This window comes from Plectropomus leopardus, chromosome 5 (assembly GCF_026936395.1).
Source record: "Plectropomus leopardus strain MGB_pleo_1.0 chromosome 5, ASM2693639v1, whole genome shotgun sequence".
NCBI lineage: Eukaryota > Metazoa > Chordata > Actinopteri > Perciformes > Serranidae > Plectropomus > Plectropomus leopardus.
Genome location: NC_142180.1, coordinates 26,450,339 through 26,472,818, shown reverse-complemented (window position 1 = coordinate 26,472,818; position 22,480 = coordinate 26,450,339). Strand labels below are relative to the sequence as shown.

The following is a 22,480-nucleotide window of genomic DNA, read 5'->3' as shown; positions in this document are numbered from 1 at the left end:
TTGTGTGTGCACATGTGTATGTGTTTGGACACAGTCCCATTAAGCAGCTAATGCTGGCTGTGTTGTATCATTGTGAAATGGGCGGGTGGCTTTCTGTCTCGCCTTTGGCTCGAACATATGAGTAACACTAAAGCATGTGAATCTACCCTTTTATGGAGGAATTTGCTTTAGCTTTTAAGTAGTTTGTCAATTACATCACCTCAAAGGTATGAACCCCAGGAGAAAAAAATAGAAACTTTAATTAAATAACAAAAAAAGTGATACTTTATATTACCATGGGACTCAGTGCGGTATAAACCATAATTAAAATAACATTACTTTACTTATATAAAACTTAATAAGCATGTCTTTTCAACCAGGTGCAAAAATAAATTGTTCAATGAAGCCTAAATATTCAGGGTTCCCACACATTTTAATTGGCAACATTTCAAAACTGTACCATGACTTTTCAAGGTGTCCTGAAAAGATTTCCATGAACAATCATCAAAATGTATAACATGAAAAGAACTATTAAGTATAGTTTACTTCAAATGTTAATAATCATATTATGGGCGATCTGCGGACCGCTGACCGAACAGCTGACAGTTCGATCAACCCGTTTGTTAATTTTAATTTGTTTGGGAAAAAGAAGGTTATCACCGAAATATTATTTTTAATGATTTCATTATACACAACAAAATTTCATGACTTTTCCAACATTTTTAAGGATTTTACTAATTCCATGACATTTCCAGACCTGGAAAATGAGATAGAGACTTTCCGTTACCATGGGAACCCTGAACATTGTATTCAAGACAAAATTGGATTAACCCTTTGAAACCTGAGAAAATTTGTTTGAATTCTTTCAAAAACATGGGAAGATGGAAATAAAAAACTCAACTCAAAATCAAGAAATTAATGAACATGAGCAAGAAATCGATAAACAGTTAAAGTAAAAAGGTTATAAGGTTATAAAAATTTTTTTATAATAATTTCTAACAATGTTGTCTCTCTCTCTTTTTAAAAGTAATTTTCTTGTCACCTTTTCCTGCAATTTGCAGAACGTTTCTTGCCAGATTGCTGACTGCCTTTGCTCTCACGTTTCAAAAGAAATCAAACCAATTTACTCAGGTTTCAAAGGTTAAAATGCTTATGAAAGGCATACAAATGCACCACAAAAAAACTGATGTCTATCCAGGTTTCAAACAATTAACAACAACCCCTTCGTTGTTATAAGTCACCAAAACTGTGTTTAAAAATACTATATTTCTCCAAAGACTCTTATTATGAAATTCCGCATGTAAATACAGTAGCGTAACAAAACCACTGAATCAGGTTTCATGCCTTGAATCCTTTATCCCACAACAACATAGCTTCCTCCAATAACATTAAAAACATACTATTGTTTTGATATAAAATGTGACCAAAAAATATTTGCCAAAGAAACCAAATAAAGAGCTGTACTCCCGCCTGAAGTCACTCTGCCATATAAACGCTCTGCCCTTTCCACACAGACAGCTTCGTGTTTTAGGAGGATATTTTCTGACCCTCATAGCTCACAGACCAGTCTTCAGACACTTCAAATCCGCTGGGCCTGTCCTCTGACGAAGCAGAACAATATCAAAGTCTGGGACCATGTCAGGGCTACTGTCTGGATATATTTTTAATATTTATGCAGACACAGGAAAAAAATGTAATAAACTAAAACAACAAGTGAATTAGGCATGAAACACAACAGGATATTGCGGAGAGATTATGTTGTTTCCTTTTCGCCCGTGTGTCCTTCGGTGCTCGCCTGCCCTACACACAACAGCCCGGGGCTCGCTTTAATTGGCGGGGAGAGGGAACCAAACATATTTTCTAAAAAGGTAGCAGAACTTTTTAAAAGCTACCTACATATGGAAGGCTTTTTTAATGCCGAATTTCTTAAAATATTAGCCAGGTACAGACTGTGACAGGCTCACGCAGGGGTCGGGGTATGACTTGTGATAATGACTTTTTCCTGCCAAGACGCAGCGTGAAGCAAATGCTGTGCAGCTGTATGAAGAAACAGAGATACAGTATATATGTAGAGAGAGAGCGCGAGGGGGAAAGAGGAGAGATATGTGTTATGTTTGGATGTGAGGAGAGCCCCGTTTCATGAGCGCCTGCTGGAATCTGCTGCTGGAAAGATAATAAAGGGATTAGCTCTGGTTTTTCTACAGCATTTGGTCCTAAAACAGAATGTCTCATCTGCTTCCTCTATACGAATTGCTCGAATTCTTGAATGCCTTTGTCTATTGCACGAGCACAACAAACACAAGGGGCATCAGCGCTAGTGGCCAAAAAGCACACAAGCTCAGACAAAAAAAAAATAAGGATTTGGGATGGACACAAATAAAATACATGCTTTCAAACGTGCTCAGAGACACCAGGTTTCATATGTAGTACTTACTTAAATCCATATAGACTATATATAAACACAAACACAGTTACAAACACACACAGTGTGTTTATTTTCTCTGGCCCTCCAAGTTTATCTGCAGAAGTCCCAAATCAACATACATTCAATCCCTGCTGATTAGATGTGTTGATTCAAGCTTGAAAACATTTCACATTTCTGTTTATGTTCTGTCGGAAAAGCAGGAGTGTTACAGCCCGACGTACTGTATACGGAATCAATACTTCCTATTGTGAGGGTCGAAGGAAACAATATCCCCATTTTTACATTACTGCAAGACTGTGAATACCTGTGTTCGCATGTGTGTGTGTGTGTGCTTGCAATGAGGGTGATCGGGAGGTTAGGGTGTGTAGCGGCAGTGCCTCATGTCCGCAGACAGAATCCAGTGGCTCGTCCACACTGAGCCGAATTGTTCCAGCGCTCACATATGGTAAACATCTCCACATAAACACACACATACACACCTTCACAGTGACACATTTATGCATACACCTCTCTGTATACACACACAAACGTTCACTCAGTGTCTATATGCTGTGTGTCACTTGAATATGACTACAGTCCTCAGACTAAAGACACAGCGCTCCAAAGAGCAGCAACAACGACATTAAAAAAAAAAAAAAAGACGGATGAAAGAGTTCAATGCAACACACTCCTAAAGCAGAATTAACAGTTAGGGAACATATAATGCAGCAAATTACTTCCAAATTTTTAGTTCATGCTGAGCCAAGGAAGCAGAAACACTAATACCCCGGAGTGACGCAAAGCAGGGAGAACAGCAGAAGCAGTTTGTGTCTTTTTGGCTTTAATCGGCTCTCAGCTCAGATGTGCAATAACATGTATCAGAATTAGTCCAAATTGACGTGAATTTCTTATCCAACTCCACAGAAAACTGCCATTAAATACAGCTTTCTATTAACAGACGCTCACTTCAGCTAATTTTAAAAGCCACTGTTACTTAGAAAAATAAACAAGACCTGGATTTTTTTTTTCCTTTATGAAAGAAAAAAGGGCTGGAGATAAAACAGGTGCTGTAGCAATATTGCAGACTCAGTCTTTCAATAATTAGGAATTGGATGGGTTCCTGAACTTGAAGAGGACCACTTCTGACAGGGGCTTTGGGTTAGGCCATGAATTGAGCAAGACTAGCAAATGTTACCGACTATCCCTCTGTGGCTCCCTTCTCCAGACTACTACATTTCTCCTCATGTTTGGCTTGGATATGAAGCCAATTCACTTAATACTTGTGGGACAGCTAAACATTTAAAGCTCCCATTTAAAAGGATCAAGTGTAGGCATTGTTTGGTTATGTTAACCATATGTGTTGGCTTTTCATGATCTGAATCCCCTCTCAAAAAACAGAGTGCTCGTGAAAATAAACATGGCTTCGCCCTACACAAATTGTGGACTAATTGTGTATTTGGACTAAATCATTCTTAAGGTTGGAGGGCTTTTTCCATTTGCTAAGGGATGCGGGGGAGTGACAGCTTGACATTGATTAGTGTGTTGACTTGTGCAATTGGAGCCTCACCTGTAAAGAATACAACCACAAATCTATTTATACTGAGGAGGTAGTGCTGCTCTTACAGCAGCTCACATCTTCAAAAGAAGAGAGGGGAAAAAATCTTTTTTACCTGTTCCACTAAAAATACAGGAATTACAATAATAACTGTTCCTCAACCAAAACAAAATAAAACTTACTGTTGAAAAGTAATCAGCAGTGAAGCAAGTCCAGTCTTGTTTTTGGACACAATGGACATGTATCTGGTTGAGGAAAAATCATCTGGAGGGACTGTGTTATTTTGTGAAATATGTGCTTGTGTTTAATTCAAACAAACAACAAAAAAATCAACAGATGGTTGCAATTATGGGACAAACTAGACTCATATTTAACCAATAAATACAACCTAATACTTTCAAAAAGAAGCAAAGATTAGTCAAAGTAAGACGGCTGATTATAAGGGGATTTTCAGTTATACCGAATGCATGTGTTGTGAATATGGAGGACTGCTGGAGTCTGCTTTTCTGGATCTGCCAAGTGTTTGGTGGATAATTTAACAAGATGCTGACTTACCATGCACTTGTTGGGTTTCTCTCCAGAGTGGACTCTCATGTGAATGAGCAGCTTGTAGCGGGCGTTGAAGGGCTTGTAGCGGCGAATGCAGCCGGCCCAGAAACAGGTGAAGTCCTCACCTTTGCGCTGGTCAATGTGGACTTTCTCAATGTGCCTCACAAGCTCCTCCTGCTGCTCGTACGCAGCACTGCAGTCAATCCAGCGACACACCTGCTTATCGACCAGTGCTCCTCCTCCTCCGACTTCTTCTCGCTCCGGGGCTGTGTGAGACCCAGGAGGAACTCCAGCGGTCGATTTGAGTCCCAGGGAAGAGGTTGGTGCTGTTTGCTGGCTCTGGTGGTGCAGAAGGCCCCCAGGAGCGGGCCCCACGTACTGGTGCAGGTGGTAAGGCGGAGGCATAGCGGGGCGAGAGGGGTGGTGAGGCTGACGGGGGTGCCCGTTACGACCACTCAAGTGATGGTGGTGATGATAGTGGTGCTGAAAGAGTTCGTCTTCACTGGGAGAAAAATCATCCAGGGGCTCCTGTTTGAGGACAGCCCCTGATCTTTGGCCCCCGTCCAGGAGAGCCCCAGCTTCATGCCCCGAATGCAGCATCCCAGACATCAGGGCCCCACTCATCAGTAGCCCCAACCCGTCTGAGCCTCCTCCTCCTCCTCCCCCTCCTCCCACACTTCCCCCCGCTGTTCCTCCAGCCCCACGTCCCTGCAGCATGGAGCCCCGCTCCTCACACAGCCCCTGGCTCGGCCCTTGGCCCTGCTCCGGCTCCACTGATGACACTGAAGAGGAGGACGAGGAGGAGGAGGAGGATAGGGACAGTAGGCAGGTGGCAGGTGAGGATAGCTGACAGCTCTCCTGTAGCGTGGCCTGCTGGGGGCTGCCGTGAGGCGGGGGCCTCTGGGGGGCTTCCCGTGAGCAGGAGTTAGAGGGTGGGGATGTAGAAGAGGAGGAGGAAGAGGAGGAGAAGCCGGCACTGCTGGCGTGGCTGGGCGAGACGTTGGAGCGGAAACCGTTGACGCAGGCAACCATTGACATCTGGGAGGAGGAGCAGACGATGGCGGTGATATTGATCTCCTCGGAGAGATCAGGGCCAGCAGCGGACGGGGAGCCTGTGGCAGCAACGCTGCCAGGAGCGACAGTGGACTGTGAGGCCAGGGACAGGCAGCGTCTCCTCAGACTGCTAGCACTGAGCAGTCGCGCTGAATGACGGGAGCCAGTTGGAGACAAAGCCAATGGGGAGGAGCCATCTTCATTATTAAACGGTTGCACTGCGTCCCCTGACACAGCGCTACCGACACCGCTCACTGCGCCTATGCCATTACCGTTGTTGCTAACAAGCGGCGCTCCAACTATCTCGTCCCTCGTCATTCCCAAGACCTGGCCTGATGTACAGTTCTGAAACCCGGCCTGAGACGCGCTATGGACTCCGGACCCTGTGTTGGAGATCTTGTAGCCCATTGAGTTCTCCTGTTTGATATGGTACGGGAGAGAAGAGCGAGCCCCGTTGGCAGTGCCGCAGCCCAGGCTGGGTGAGGCCCCCAGCAGGGTCCTCTGGAAGGCAGAGGAGGATCTGTGAGGAGAAAAACACACAGAGAGGAATATGAGCGCTATTAGCTCACAGGCTGATGACAGATACTGGCTGGTTCATCCGTCCCACCAGCAGCACTGTCAGAGTTTAGCCTCCTGCTTACCCCCCCCCCCCTCCAATCATTCTCTCAGTTTACATAAAAACCATATCATCATGAAAGAGTCCTATCTAAAATATTTCAACCAACTCTCTCATTCATCGCAAGGCACCTTATGGAACAAACATTAACACTGTGTGGGAGTCAGTGACATAAGGTGATGTCCGACACCAGGAAGTATCCACTGCTGATGATCCAGAGTGTTTTTATGAATAAACGAAACAGGATCTCCTGGTAGTGAGAGAATATGAATGGGCATTTATGACTAAGAATAGGGAGAGGGGGAGGGATGGATGGCCACTGAGACCGAGAGGCCACTGGCTAGTGTGTCCATCTGACAGGCTTTGATGACACAAAGGGGTTAAACCCAACCCAACATTGGGGATAAATAGGGAGTCACCTGTTTTGGTGGCATAATTGCAGCCTATGAAGGGTCACCGTTTACAATACTGTGTATTATGGTGGGAATCTTTGCTCCGCTGAATGGGGAACCCAGGTCAGATTTCTCCATGCGTTGCTGTGATCTCCTACATAATCATTCCTGTCAGTTGGCTCATTATGGATTTTGTCCAAAGCCCCTGAGTGATGTGAGAAGAGCTCTTTTTTCTCCGGGCTGTCTCATGAAGGAATCGTCTTTGTCCCTTCCCCCGAGCACACTGGGAGAAAAACAGAGCTAACGCTAGCTAGGATAGGAGAAAGCCACCGGCAGACTTTGTCATCGTTGTTGTTAATAAAACCTTAACCCCCCCCCCCCCCCCGTCTTTCTATTCAGGGGCACCATTTCCTGTTTGGCTATTGTGAAAATATTGAGAGACAATATGAAAGAAGTGAATGGCTGTGCTGGAGCACTTTGATCAGATGAGGAGGGGAAAAAAAGGCACGAACCCCAAAACAGAGAACGTTACTGGAAATTCTCTCTGACTTGACCAACAGTAGTCAAAGATTGCACAACAGAAGAATCGCATTAGTGTAACATAAATGTTTTACTTTGGACCCCAACGGTGTGTTTTATGAAACTTGATAAAGGCTTCCAGCTACATATGTGTGCATCTGGTCCACAATAGCAAAGATAATGAAAAACACATTGTACCTGCATATCGTTAGTAATACTACACCCAACAGGAAGCATTCAAAACTGGAACAGGAACAAAGTTATTATAAAATGAAAATGATAGTGACAGTTTACCTGGTGTCTTGGTGAAGGCCGTCCTGCAGGATGAGGTCGGGTGTAGGTCTGTCACAGTGGAGGCTCTGGGTATAAAGCCCCCCTAAGTGACCCCCCACCAGCAGTGGCAAGCTCTGCCCACATCGCATCAGGGTGCCCTCAGCGTCACCCAGCTCAGTGTCTAAATCCTTTTCAGAGCAGTAGGCACCGTTCACTGAAAGAAGAACAGAAGAAATATCACTAAACTGTAGGGCTTTGTATTGGCAAGGATCTGGCGTTACAAGAGACCGAATCACTGACGTTACCCTGACAACAACAATCACTTCTGGGTAGACGACTGACAGTTGATTTCAATTAATGAGATATGTAAAATTGGCAAACTTGTTATTTCTGTTGCCATTTTAAGCAATAACTAACATTTAAAGTTATAGTTAAACACAGTGGTGTGACCTACTTGACGTTTCTGACGTGCTTATTTTCTGTACTTTGTTACTAGCATCTTTCATAAACCAAATGTACTGGCATGTAAGCTAAGGAATGTACTGTTGTGCATGGAAGTTGCAGCAAATTTATTTTTGCCACCTTAAAAGAGCAACCTAAAAATATCATTATCAGTGTGAGTGTAGGCTATATTTGAAACATTTTCTCCTCTTTACCTCACACATTGACCAATCAAGGCAGCAGTCGACCAGAAACTCCAATGTTCTGTGAGGTAAAATTACTGTTTTGTAAAAGGAGTCTGGTGACTTTGATATACAGCTTCAATTTCCCCGTCACAAAAGGCTGTGTGACGGCATAGCAGGGAAAATACTCTAAACATACCATATAGTTCAGCTGATATTGACCTTTTCTAGGTGAGTCTTCTTTTAGGTGGCTAAAAAATGTACTAATTGAAGCAGCAGCTGCTCAGAACTGTTTAGGGGTCCACAGATTAACGGCCTGACCAATTATCCAAGCCGATATTTGGCTTTTGCCAATTATCAGTATCTGCATTTTATTTTAATAATCGCCAATAAAATTCATTAATGAAAAAGTGTGCATATTACATTTAACCAACACCAGGAAGGCAGTCTGCAATACATGTTAAGAAAGTGTCAGCATGGGAGGAACTTTTAATTTGTAAAATCTCAGAGGAGGTATATTTATTCAGTCGGTCACTTCATTAAAAAAAAGTTGCTAGGAACTTGCTGTATATGATGTTGAAACTTTCAGTTTTGATTAAACAAAGGCATCTAAACAAAGTTTTGGGTTGGAGTTTGTTATATTACAAATTTAGCATTTTTGACAGAAATATTTTCATTATTATTGTAAATGCACATCAGTTCCGAATGTTGGTTATCGGTTTTATTATGTACTAATAATCGGTATCGGTATCGACTCTGAAAAACCAATATCGGTCGAAACCTAGAACAGTTTAATTTTATGTACATGATGGAAGCTATTGTAAACAAACATTGGGATTTAGTCTATAATGAGATACATATTGCAATACTGTAAGCAAGGTGATATTGCCTTTTTAAAATCTAACAGTTAGAAAACTGTCATAGTATAAGAACCCACCACCAAAGTTGACTTTTTCATGCAATCAGAATGGATACAGTATCATAAAACATATTGCGATACTCAAGTGTATTGATATTTTCTTAAACTACTACTATACTGGCTGAATCCTTGATATGTGAAGCTTAGCGGTGTCCCAATGTCATTCTTAAATTAAAAACGGACTAAGCAGAGTGGACCCAGTGCTCTACCGACTGCCCTGGAAGAATAATCAGTTTACAGTGGGATCCACGCCATCGGTGACATGTTGAAATCCTATTAGATTATGAATATTCTCTTGAGGACTAATTGTTGGCTGCAACAACTGTAGTATCTAGTGATATATGGAGAGCTCTTTGGCAAAGTCCAACTGGTGACAGTAAGAATAACGTCGGAGAGATTTATTGCCAAATATTATTGCTGGAGTGATTGAAGAACTGTATTCCAAATGGCGATGCGTCCATTTTGGAAAAATAAACAAACTTCAATGAATGTGTCCGGAAGATCCAGCCAGTTAAAGTGTAACCGTTGTATCAATCAAGAATTTAAATGACATGCTGTCCCTTTAAATTTACCACCAGTTGTTCTAATTTTATGCAATTAATCATTTTGTGAAAATGATGATGTCATTAACTTAAATTCTTAGATTTAATGAAGTGATAAATTATTGATTTTGTTTTTTAAAAAAAATGCAGTTTAAGTGTGATGTTAGTAATCAGTGATTTCATTGTGCTGAGGGGATGGACTTGGACTTGCTTTAGATGAAAAAAAGAAAACAATAGTAACTGCAATAAATACATATTATAACAAATTAATGTGTCATATTTGCACAATGGGAAAATTAATTTATTACTAAATTAAAACAGCTTTGGGTGCCCAGTGGCTCAGTGGATAGAGTGGGCACACCATGTACAAAGACAGTGTCCTTGCCGCAGCAGCTGTGGGTTCGCTTCTGGCTCACGGCCCTTTGCTGCACGTCATCCCCTCCCTCTCTCCCCCTTCTACTCTATCTCTCTGTCCTGTCTAATAAAGGCAAAAAAATGCAACAAAAAAATCATTAAAAAATTATGCATCTGTATTTCCTTTATTTAATTTAAAAAAAAGATATGTTTTTATTTCTCCACAAGTGCCATTAACTATGCACATTTAAAAGATTTTTCTTTCTATCATATTTATTATTCCAACCTGGCTATTTGAGAAGAAATAAGGGATTCATGAATGGGACCAAAAATGTCACAAAAATAGGAAAGACAGAGATGAAAGTGAACAAAGGAAGGGCCTCGATGTATGAGGAAATATTTGTGAAAGGTAAGCCGATATCCCCTCACACTCATGTGTAGGCGGCCACGCGTCCCCTGGTCCAACTTTCCTAACTCAATTTATCAAATTCAATTTTCTCCTAACGATGTTATTGACAATGTTATCACACAGCATGAGCTATTATTAATAAAGTCACCCAAACACCCTGTATGTGAGGGAAAACATAAAAAGGTACATGAAGGGAATGGTTTCAGTACAAAGGGGAAAAATGAAGTAAATGTGAAAATAGTGAGAGGAATATTCAGCAAAATTAAGGGTTTGGGCTACAGATGAAGAGGGAAAACAGACTAACAAAGGAGACTAATATTACAACATGAGTAACAGATGGAGAGGGAGAGTAAACAGTAAAGAAGAGAAAGGGGGAAGTGTTACAAGGGTTACAAGGACGAACAAAAGACAAGCGAAAACAAGGGAACTTTGTGAGCCATGTTATCCTCAGTGCAAGGAACATCTTTTCACATATCCCTCCTACAGCTGATGTATCCTTAGTCTCCTCTGCATTTGCCTTGTCGTGGGTCACGGCTGAAACACAAAGAAGTAGAGAAAAGGCAAAGCGAGCTACGCAAACAGTCGAGTATCGCCAGGGGACTGTCGGAGCAACGCTGGTTTTACTCAAAGCTGTTAACAGAAGGCAAGATGTCTTTCAGCTCTGGTCTGTTTTCAAGCAATACAAATCATTCTGTTTATCAAATTCTGGATTGTTCTGTCTTTTTTGTTTGCTTTTTTTTTCACTGCCTGTTGGCCGAGCGAACACAACTGCATTTCTGTATGAAAGTTTCAAGGCCCGCTGATGTGAGGCCAAGTGTTTCCCTGCCCCGAGTCAGGAGTAATTCAATCAGGATGGCCAGAAGTGACATGAGTCAGAATGGAGATGACTAACATCATCAGAGATCTCATAATTAGGGTTTGACTGTTCATATGCATGCACACAAAAACACAAACAACTAAATAAAAATTTTGTCATCATAAAGCACTGGATGGACTGGCAGTCGGTCAACAAGGCCTTGACTGAATGCACATGCTCTCTCTCACACACATCATCGTCACGACCATATAAAACACGGACAGACACCAGGCAGTACGGTGTGTAACCCCGCATTATGAGACAATGCTCTTTCAAAGCACTGCTCCACAATACAGAATGGATGTTTGCCAGGAAAAGTTCACCATGTAAAAATGTGAGACATGAAGATAACCTGTCTGCAGATAATTTTACTAAAACAGTCTAATAACAACACCATTATTTTCCAGCATGATTTTTGGAGAAATATCTCTTGAAAAAGTCCTCACTTCCAGAATCACTGAGCAGAGGTTGCACTGAGCTTGTTGTTGCGTGTATTGGCGAAATATTGCACCTGGTATCAGGGCTAGCTATTGAAACAGTATCTTTTGTTAGAGACTTCTGAGAATTGTCCCTAGAACCAACAGAAAACCAAAAACTGACAAATATTTGGTCAGATTCATAATCATGTTTACTTATCATATGATCAGATAGTTCAAGATTAAAAAACAAATTTTGCTAGTTTAAGACTATTTTATACAGACAACATTTTAAAACCTAATAAGTTTAATTTTTGACACATCCAGTGTTTTCTTCCTGATGCTTGGCAGTTGTTCTGTTAGCTCCTTGGCTTTTAATTGCATACTTTTTAAAATGCAAAACGAGGCTATTTAGCAGACAGTGAAAGGTCTGTGAATAGTTTTTTTTAAAGTTTATATGTTGAATAGTAATCATATTTTAATTAATAACAAATACATTTTGTTTTATTCACATAAATGAATGAAATGCCGAGATAGCTGAGATAAAGACCTACTATGCATTAAAAAAAAACAAAACAATTCTTACACCCTTAAATTCACAAGGCTTTTTACAAACCTGCTTTGGAGCTTTGGAGACCACCAGGTTGAGAACTAGTGGTTTAGAAAACATAATTAGGAGCCTATCACTTCTTAAATGTTCATTTTAAAAAGTGCTGTCTAGCAAAACATATATTTTCACTTCTCATATAAAGAATCCCAGTGGCTGGGATTTGACTGGCAACTGGCTGGAAATTAACTGGCAGCCCAAAGGCCTGAGGTTGGTAAGTTTGAGGTAGCTGGCCGGCTGCATCTGTACAGTATGGATAAAAGTCAGATATCGTATCTGCACTAGTGTCAAATATGTTCAAATAATACCCAACCAAAGCTGGTATCATGACTAAAACTAAGCTGCACAGCTTTTAATAAACACAAATACATAAGTTGGAATGTTTGATTAATACACCACCGTGCTGTTTATAGTTAAACTGCTTCTAAATAAGACCTTTACAGTAAATGTTTGGGGTTTTTTACCACTTGGAGATAGCTAAAACAACCTGTAAACACAACAATGACAAATTATTACTTTTTTAATTGTTATCTATTTTAAACATCCTGCAGATATGAAGCAACATTAGCATTCAATTGTTATTGAAGACTCGTTTGTTTTTAAGATATTTGTTTTTTGTTGTGATCTTTTAGGAGGGAAATTCAAATACATCTGGGTATTTTTTACCCCCTGACGTTCACATGTGTTTAACTTGTATCTAAGAGTTTGCGTGACAATTTGTGGCAAAATCTTCAACTGGTCTGGAAAGGAAAAAAAATGAGTGATTGTCTTGCGTGGCTTTAATTTACTTGTTCAAATACAAACAGGTAGCAGTGCCTAAAAAAAAAGAGCCTGTGCTCCTGCGTCCTACGTTTATGATGAGTGTTGCATCGTGTTGCAAAAGCTCAAGCATCTCCATCATGGAGACACCTCTGAGCGTCTCCAGGACATTAAAGTCTGAGTGTTAAATGAGTGCTAAAGGTCTCGCTGAAGAAAGTTTGTGCTCCGGTGATTTAGAGCTTTGCTACATTAACAGTATCAGTCACGCTCAGGTTGGGGAAACAGGCTCCCCAACATATGGTGGCTTGGACGGGACCCAACAGTAAATTCAGTTTATATTGAATGTGCCATGGTAATTCAGCGCTGAACATTTCATTGTGTGTTAGAGCCTAGTTTGATCAAGAGGTGGAAGCCGGAGAGAGCACCGGGGTCTGAGGTGAAATGTAAGACATCCAGCAGCAGTGACAGGAGGAGAGCGTTTGCATGGTGTGTGTGTGTGTGTGTGTGTGTTTGTGTGAATGAGAAAGCGAGTGAGAGAGCGGGCGATGACCATTCTTCTTTTGATTGTGCAGAGTTTACGGGTGGTCTGTTAAGCAGCTGTGTGCTCATCATACTTTACATTCCTTTGGCTCTGGATTTGAATTTTTTTCCCATGTTATGTTCTGGGGAAAACTTGAGCTGTTAAAAAACAATTCTGTGCATAATCAACTAAAAAATAAAAAAAAATAAGGTACTGTGTGGTTTTTGACCACTACTGACTCTATGAGGCAATGTTTTAACGACTCTTTGTACCAAGAATTCGCAAAAACTCACAGGCAACACGATACGCATTCCTACGGCCTGTTTCATGCAATTCCACTGATTAGGCCTGGGTATTGTTAAAAATATTACAATACCAGTACCCTTAATGTGATAGCAGTACCAACAGAATACTTCATTTGATGCCTTTTTTTCTAGCTAATTCTATACCCATGATGTGAATGAAAGCATTCATTTACATAAAATACCACCAGATGCCGCAGGCCTGTAGCCATACTTTAAATATTTTGGTGGCATCTCAGCATGCTGAACTGCAAACTCTATCAAATAAGCCGCACTCGACTGCAGCTGCTGCGGTAGAGGGCCAATCAAACATCACATTATATCGGAGAATGCATGTGGTGATCAGCTGCGAGCAAAAACATGTACAGGGTTTCCCACATATTTATTTATTTTTGGTGGCCCGTCACATACTGAATTCATATTTTCGGAGCTGGACCGTTCATTAGGAGTGCTGTTGGAACGCATATAACATTTGGTTATTCATTGTACAAGGAGCATAGAGTGTACTCTGGACACAGACAGAGCAGTAAAACATCAGGCGCATGAAAAGAAAATTTTCACTTGCTTGGGCGGTATCACGGTATTACGGTATACCGGGGTATTTAAAATCCTGAGGCTGCAATTTTTAATACCATCAAAAATACAGACCCTCATTTTTCTATTAACTTCATACTGAAGAGGCTGTATTAAGGATGTTTTTCATGCAGTGCGCATTACATGTCCTGGAGATTTTGCCCGGGCCACACTGCATGCGTGAGCAGTGTGTGTTCACACTGACAGCGTTTGTTGTTGCAGCTGCAGCAGAGCTGCCTGCTGCTACAGCTACTGTATTTCCACAATTAAAAGCACATATTCCACTCATTTATGAAGCAGTGCAAGCTACTGCATTGTCAGCAACACATTCCTGCAAATGTTTCACAGTAAATTGCCTTGTCTCAACAACTTAAGGGATTCTGTCAACAGAAACATTTTCAGAGGGCTTTTATACGGTGAAATTTCACGAAGGTATGAAGCTATGAAAAAACAGATACCACTCAAGCCTACTTGCAAGGTCCAGAAGTTTGCTTTCATTCGCCTCTGCAGCAGCTGCCCCTCTCATCAATTGATCAGCTCTGACCAAATCAACGGATCAACTATCCTCCCATGAGTCAAACTCCTCAAACTGCTGCGGAGTAAAAATAGGGAAAAAAGGGAAGTTTACAGACACAGATCACTACCTCCACACACAGCTTCTGATTCTGTGGGAAACACTGAAGTAGTCATTTTTTTCTAGATATGGATACTAAAAGGATTAAGCACAGGCATTGTTTGACTGGAGAAGTTTTAATAATACTTGGTACTGGGTTATTCCTGTTGATACCTTTAAGGTATTGAGTATTAATACCCACCCAGCCCTATGACTGATAAACAGTTAGTGGGAGTAATGCAAAAAGAAGCACAGGAATGTGCCCACAAAGGCAAAGAAGACTGCTATAAAGTTAACATAGATGTACACAATACAGGTTTCAAAATGGTCCAAAAAGCCACATTTGCAAGTGTTTTAAATGCATTCACTATGTTTGTTAGACCTCAAGGATTCACTGGAAAGTATGTAAATAAAACTTTTGTTTGTTCACGAGAGCTCCACAGGGCACTTTTAAATTTATCTCAGTCTGTAAGCACAGTAATTTTAAAATTCCTTGCATTTACATCTAATCCCTGCAGATTGTTCATGGAAATGGAGTTTGCTATTGTGTCCAATTCTCGTGAGCACCTTAGAACAAGCAGGGTGGGATACTGCTCTGATACACACACAGTTGCAGGCACTCAGGTCCAATTAGGAGTGATGCTGTAAGGGCGTGAGATCAGGGGTGCAGGGGCAGAGAGAAAGACAGAGAAAGAAAGAGGAAGAACCGTGCCAGAAGCACCAGGGGCAAGTGTTGTGTTCAGTGAAGAGACCATGTACAGATGTGCTGGCATGTCCTCACAAAGAGGCACTGAAGTCAGCATTGACAACTAAAGACGTAGGCACAAATAAGGACTCTATTGTTATTTGCCTCCTAAAAACATACCCTAAAAAAAATCACATTTGGAACAAAGGCTGTGGGCACAAAACAATCCCTGCTGATAACATGGTGTCTAATAATACATCTAAAGTGGGATTTTCCGTTCCATAAATGTCATCACATGGTATCTATTGCTCTGCCTGCCTCCACTCCTCTCCTGTATAATTTAAGTAGCACGTTCTTTTCAGTGAGCATCACCGTGACGGTAAACTGAGGAGCTCACTGACACGTACAGTACTGTGCAAAAGTCTTAGGCCACCATAGACTTGTTGTTTTAGCAAAGTTGTAATGAGGATATATAAATATATAGAGAGAGAAAGAGAGAGTACAATTGTAAAATTATAACAAAAGGAAGCTTAAACAATCAATACTGACCTTTGGACATGTCTTGAATACAACCTGTTGTAAATACACCAGACGATTAGTATTGCATATCTTATATTGTCTGCCCAAGAGAGTTTAAGACATGACAATTAAAAAGGGAGGTCACACTAAATACTTTCAACTTTAGCCTGTTGAAGTTGTTTTAGTCTGAAATGTTTGTGTTTTATTACTATATACATGTTTCCTGTATGTTTTGGTTTGTTTGTTTATTTGTTTCACATAATAGAAAGCAACAATGAGGATAAAACATGTAAATAGTACATGTGAGGGTGTGGTAGAAACCTATACTGGCTTAAAAGTATTCCAGTAAAGAGACGACTGACAAATAAATATGTATGATAATTATAACCTTGCTAAAATAACAAAGTTTAAGGTGGCCTAAGACTGGCACAGTACTGTACAAGAGGAGAGTAAAATTAAAGGAGCAGGACGCAGTTTGTATGGTCTATTGCACACTGATATATAAAGTAATGCTTCAAACAAGAGTGTAATTATAAAGGGATAAACATGGTTATTTGATAACTTGTTTTGGGACATGTATGATTATTTTTTGGCTGAGGTTGCAGAGGGAAACGAGGTTCCAATCACCCCACAATGCGCCTGCTCTGATGTCATCCATTTGTCATGCTTCCCTCTTGTCAAAATCCTGTGGGAATGCGGCGCACAAAGCCGTAAAACTCCGATGCATCATGATCGTGAGTGGAAAGCGCTTTCTAATCCTTTTCCTGCTGATTAATGCAGCCACTGTGACCATGGAAGGCTGAAAAATAAGACAATAGACAGGAACAATGAACGAATGCAGACTCGATAATTCTGATAATTAGGGAAAGACTCAGTCTTCAGTGGAAGGTTGCGGTCACTGTGACGGTGATTACATTGATTGTCGAACACGCTTCACATACTGGATAAATTTCACATCGGGGATCATGGCCAGTTAGGGTGCGCTGTAATTGTACACCTATTCAGGCTGCCTCGGGGGCTGATGATCAGAGTCATGTTCAAGTTCAGCAGTGTTGTGCCTTGGCTAAAAAACTCTCCCCTGACCTCAGTGACTAATAAATGACTAATAAAGCAGAGCAGACACATGTCTCCAATCTAGCAGAACTTAACCCCTCTGAAACAACATGGCTATTATCCCAAGATACGCAGTTATGACTGTATTACCATACAAAGCATTCCAGTCTATACAGTAAAGATCAAACCACATCATCACATAGTTAAATATGTCGCTGTCTCCCTCAATGAATCTCTCTCCTTCTCGCACTCTCTGGTGTCATTATTTCTCCACAGACAACACCAGTCCTCCATCTGATCAGCAGATGGTCTGGACAGTATTATTAAGTGTAATTGGTGGTAATCTGGGGCGATTTTTTATTTCGGTGACACTTCATTTTCTATAATTCTCGCCTCTCCCTTTTAAGTCACCTAAGCGTTGTGTTAAGTGCCAGAGTGAGACTGTGCCTGTGCCAGCGTTTAATGTGTTCAAGTCTTCGGAGACATGCAGGCCTCAATGAAAAGCAGATGTGCAGATGGATAGATGGTTTAAGGAGAGGAAAGGGGAGCGATCAGAGGTGTACTGTGCTTAAAGCAGGAGGAGGCTTTTGTGGAGGGGGGTGTTGGAGAGGGAAACGGGATGTCAGGAGTGTGATGCAAACATCTGAACCCAAGGTACAACAAGCTGCCAAAACCGCAAGACAGATGCCTCTGGAAATCTGATGTGACACCTCAACTGGCCCCACTTTGGCTCCATAAATCATAACACTCAGCACTTAAACAGTTAATAATGATCATTTTATTCCTGTTTGCCCCGGCACCCCCCACCTGCCATCTGTCTCCCGCCCTCTCTTTCTACATGAGACAGGTCAACAGATACAAGTGTGTGACAGCAGGCTGCGGGATGCTCTGGTTGTGCGTCTTGTCTGGTGCAGATGTTGTATATTACGGTCCAAAGCCTTTCCCGGCTTCTCTGAATCTCATAACTCATGTCTATATTTGTGTCTGCGGCATAGGCCCGGAACTTATTTGTTTGCTTAGTAATGGATGTAAGATTGAAAAACCTGAGGGCACAACTAAATGAAAAATAACAATGTCTATGGAGAAAGCTCCTCTTAAAGCAGGTGCGGGACGAGGAAGAAAAAAAAAACTCTATTAAATTACTGTCGGAGCAGAGAAATGTCAGTGTTTTTGTAGCAGGATTACCAGTACCAGAGGACATGAGAACTTTCATGAGGATAAAATCAATTTGTTATGGAAGATTTTAGCTGCTCTCAACCAGGTATCTCTGTTTCTTGCTGTTTTCTCATGGTCAGCGTGGTCACACAATAGCAGCTAGAAGGTCGAATGCTGAAGTTTAAGTGAAGATGTGGCTCCGGAGGCATGCAGCTGCAAGCCTCAACTATTTCTGGGCACAGCACAAAAACATCTTACTTCAGCTCCAAAAGGGTAATAACATTAAAGAAATCATTAGTACATATAACGACTGAGCCCAGCCGTCCAAGCAAACCTCTTTGCGGATACGTCTGGTTGTTCATACTAAGTGGCTACAAAGTTTTAAGTCACACTGATGAATGCAGCAGTTGGTAAATGATTAGCTCTCCTGCTTTTTAGAGAAGAAGGCACATGTTGTGGGAAGCAGGCGTCCTCATAATACCAGGCTTTTCAAATGGAGCAGCACTAACCGCAGTCATGAACACAAACAAATAGTTGGCAGCCAGCAACCCTCCCATCCCCTAACCCCACCAATTTACCCCACCCACCCCATCCAATCCCAGTGCCAGGCTCAGTGCCCGCCAAGTCCCAAGGACCAACCACTTTACCACATGGCTTAAAGAGGGGGCGCTACAAGTCAAAACCCAAACACGGGAGAAAATGTTGAGGGATTATGTGACTCAATACACACACACACAAACATACACACACACACTCCTCACTCTCTTTCTTTCTCACACACACACCCTAAAAAGAACACACTTACACCAAAGTCTTACAGAGGACGATGCATTATACGGCTGTGGTCACTCCTGATCACTTTCCACGTCATCCTGCTAATCATCGCATCCAATCATTTTCTGCGCTGCACTCCCTGATTAACATAATTAAAACTTTACACTTGTGCATGTCACCACCTGGTGGTAGCACCTTGTCACTGGGCCTGTCCTCCAGGCCCTCATCTGTGGGAACAAATCAATCAACAGGTGATCCACGTCAATGGGAGCAAGACTAAAAAACGGATTTTTTCAGAGAAAGAGCTGCAGATAATACAGATTCAAGATCAGATCAGTCAGAAGTAACAAAATATTCCTCCTGCCCATCTATTCAGACTTTCTGGAAGGAAGTAGCAACAATCATTTTGAAAAAAAAATGGGTTTTTAGTATTTGTACAACATTCACATGATTTTATCTTGGATGTATAACTGAGGTCCCTAAGTAAAGAGGATACCTACCTTGTAGAGATCTTTCTGGCAACAAGTAAAATTTTATGCAGCTATATTGTATCAATACACAAACAGCAAGCACCTTTTTTATTATATAATTTATAAATATTGCAAATACAAATTTTACTTTTGGTAGTATAATTGAATAATAAAAATCAATTGTGTTTTCAGCCCATAAGTTATGTTTTGCTGCAATACAAACGACTAAAGTGAAATGAAAAGACTTTGACGAATTTGTTGTTCGACAAAACATATCTTGACAAAGTTTTTGGAAGAAGCATAATTTGCAGTTGAAAAAAAGGTCATAAATTGCAATGTATCGCGATATATGCTATTGCAATACTCAGAAAATCAGATATTGTACCATGACTTAAATATTGACAATATATCTAATTCCCAACGTACTGAGTAGCCAGTAAAATAACCCAGGTCAATGTAACGCCTCAACAGAAATCCTGCAATAAATTCTTCTAACCTAACTGTTGAAACTGTGTTAATTCAACTTAATGATCATTTTTGAAGCAATAGTTTGTGTTGCTGTTGAACTGTACTGCATTATAGTGAAGTCTCACTCATATTTAATCCACCCTCTTTGTTTACTAGTTTAAAGTGGCTGAAAGTAATAAACTGGCAACTGAGTGTATATTCTGAGGGGTTGATGCATCCACATTTTCATATAGATGCATTTTCATATTTCTCCTCCTCCCTTTTGCAAACTCATAAAAAGACTGAATCACAGCATTCCCAAATATTTTACATTTGCATTTCTAAACTCGGGGTAAGCAGGTCTTTATATAATTAACTTATCAGGAAGTGATGCGTTTCCAACAGCTACAACAGGGAGTTGATCTGAATCAATCAGCAGAACTGAGCAATTAGCATAAGCAACAATAACCACAGAAAAAGAACAGAAACTCAGATTTAATCAGCAGGAAATCCAGGGCAAAGACCTCATGGCGCTCAAAGACAACGTTTGCACAATGACCTCTGGGAAGGGCAATTTAAAAATGACACTGCAGCAATGATTGATTATCACAATAATAAGCATATCTTCTATCTTCAAGTCAAACTGTTTTAGAATATTTGTTAATATAACAAAAACGTGCATAGTCAGCAAGCCACTTGAAAGCCACTAGTAGCCACAATTCTATCCTTACAATCACTATCATAACAAGATTTTACCCACAAATCTGTACACTGCCAGGATTAATCACAGACAATCACAAAGTTTAACAAGGGCTGCTCAGCCAGACCACATCCTATAATTTGCCTGAAAAGCCGCATAATTGTAAAGGCCAAACAGTGTACAAAGCATCAGTCAGGCCCACAGACTGACTTGATAGAGCGGCAGACTGACAAGACGTAACGCACTTGGCTAGCGGATGTGACAGGGACATCTGGCTTAGTGACAGACACCTTTATAGGGCTGGTGAACAACACGGCTCCGGAGCCAGGCCAACGACGCTGAAACCTCGGCATGGGATCAGGACGCGCTTCAAAGCCAGACAAGAGGCTGCTCTGTTTGGAGAGACGGCAATAAATCCTGGCAGAGCGATGCCAGTCCAGACGACTGACGAGCACCACACCCTCAGAGAAAGTGTTAAAGGTGAGACTGGTACAGAATCAAGTTATTTCCTGCAATAACTGAGCGTAAATAGAGTCACAAAGTACTTTAAAACATTTTGAATCGGTGTTTATTTGAAAGGCTTTAGATTTGTGTGCACATACTATGTTGAGTGCCTGTGTTTTTTTTTGTGTGTGTACTTGTATGTCTGTTCACTCATGAGAATAACCAGTGTATATAAATCTGCTGTAAAAAATAAACATGGCGATTTAGTGCAGAAGCTGCGTTTTCCCCTTTCGAACAATAGGCCTCAGTTTGTCTGTGTGCCCGCTCGAGTCGTACCAAAACACAGCAGACGTCCCTCTGAAACTGTAGTGAAACCAGATCCATTTGTCAAACATCAGCATGGCCCTCTATTTGTCAAAATTACTATAATAGCACAATAAATCCATACCGCTGAGGACGGCTGGGTTAGTAAAACAGCTTGTCAGACAGAAGTCATTTGAGATGATGGCTTTATCCTCATGTTGAATTTTATTCTATGTGGCAAAGTAACAAAAAAGAGACTCCTGATCACACTTTTCCCCTCCATTTTTGATCTCTGGATTTTGTCTTTATATTGCAAAACCTATTTATGTTGAGATTTACTTGACTACTTTTAATTTGTTTGATGCAAGTTACTATACCTTTGCAGCTTGTTGAGTAACCTGCAAATCTAGAAGAAGAAAAGCATAATCAAGTAGCTAAAAAGGTGGCCAGCAAGTTAAGATGGGAATAAAAAAGGTATGTTATGTTGAAATAAAGAAATAATGTTGGCTTGCCCCTGTAATTTGAAGATTTGAATTGGTCAGAGACCCCTCAGTGTGCTCTGCAGTGTACTTCTGGGGATGTTTTCAGTGCCCAGACATACCCAGACACAAGCCCCCTTGCTTTCATGCTACTCTACGCTGACACAGGGAGAGACTGACTGAGATGGAGACAGCTGCCCGGAGAAAGACAGGTTTTTCCAGGTCAGTCTTTGAGATTATCGTCTTCCTTCTGCTTTGAATTGGTGTATTTTCAGCTCACAGCCACTTAATACACTACTCCTTGTCTTTTGTTTATCAATGGTCGGCAAGAAAAGTTTGTACAATGTTTACCATGTTCACTTTGCATGTCAGCATGCTAACTAGGGCTGGATAATATAGAGAAAATCAAATACTATGATAGTTTTTCCAAATACCTCGATATTCATATTGCAGTTAAATTGCAGGTCTGACTTTTGGTGCTTTAACAAAATATTTACACAATGAGATAAATAATCAGCAGTAATGTGGCTATAATGACTAAGAGGGTAAAGACAGGATTACAGCCAGATCACTCTGGTAAGCTGAGAAAATTACATAACATTACAGCAATACAGCCTT

General features: G+C 41.0%; 1 protein-coding gene across 1 annotated transcript in view; it reads right to left on the bottom strand.

Annotated features, from left to right (window-relative positions):
- glis1b (GLIS family zinc finger 1b) overlaps positions 1-22,480 on the bottom strand; it is a 132,003-nt gene that overhangs the window by 83,788 nt on the left and 25,735 nt on the right. The window contains exons 4-5 of the mRNA XM_088077843.1: positions 7,362-7,554; positions 4,494-6,060 (exon numbers count right to left, since the gene is read on the bottom strand). Coding sequence (XP_087933969.1) covers positions 4,494-6,060; positions 7,362-7,554 — 1,760 coding nt within the window. The remainder of the gene's footprint in view (positions 1-4,493; positions 6,061-7,361; positions 7,555-22,480) is intronic.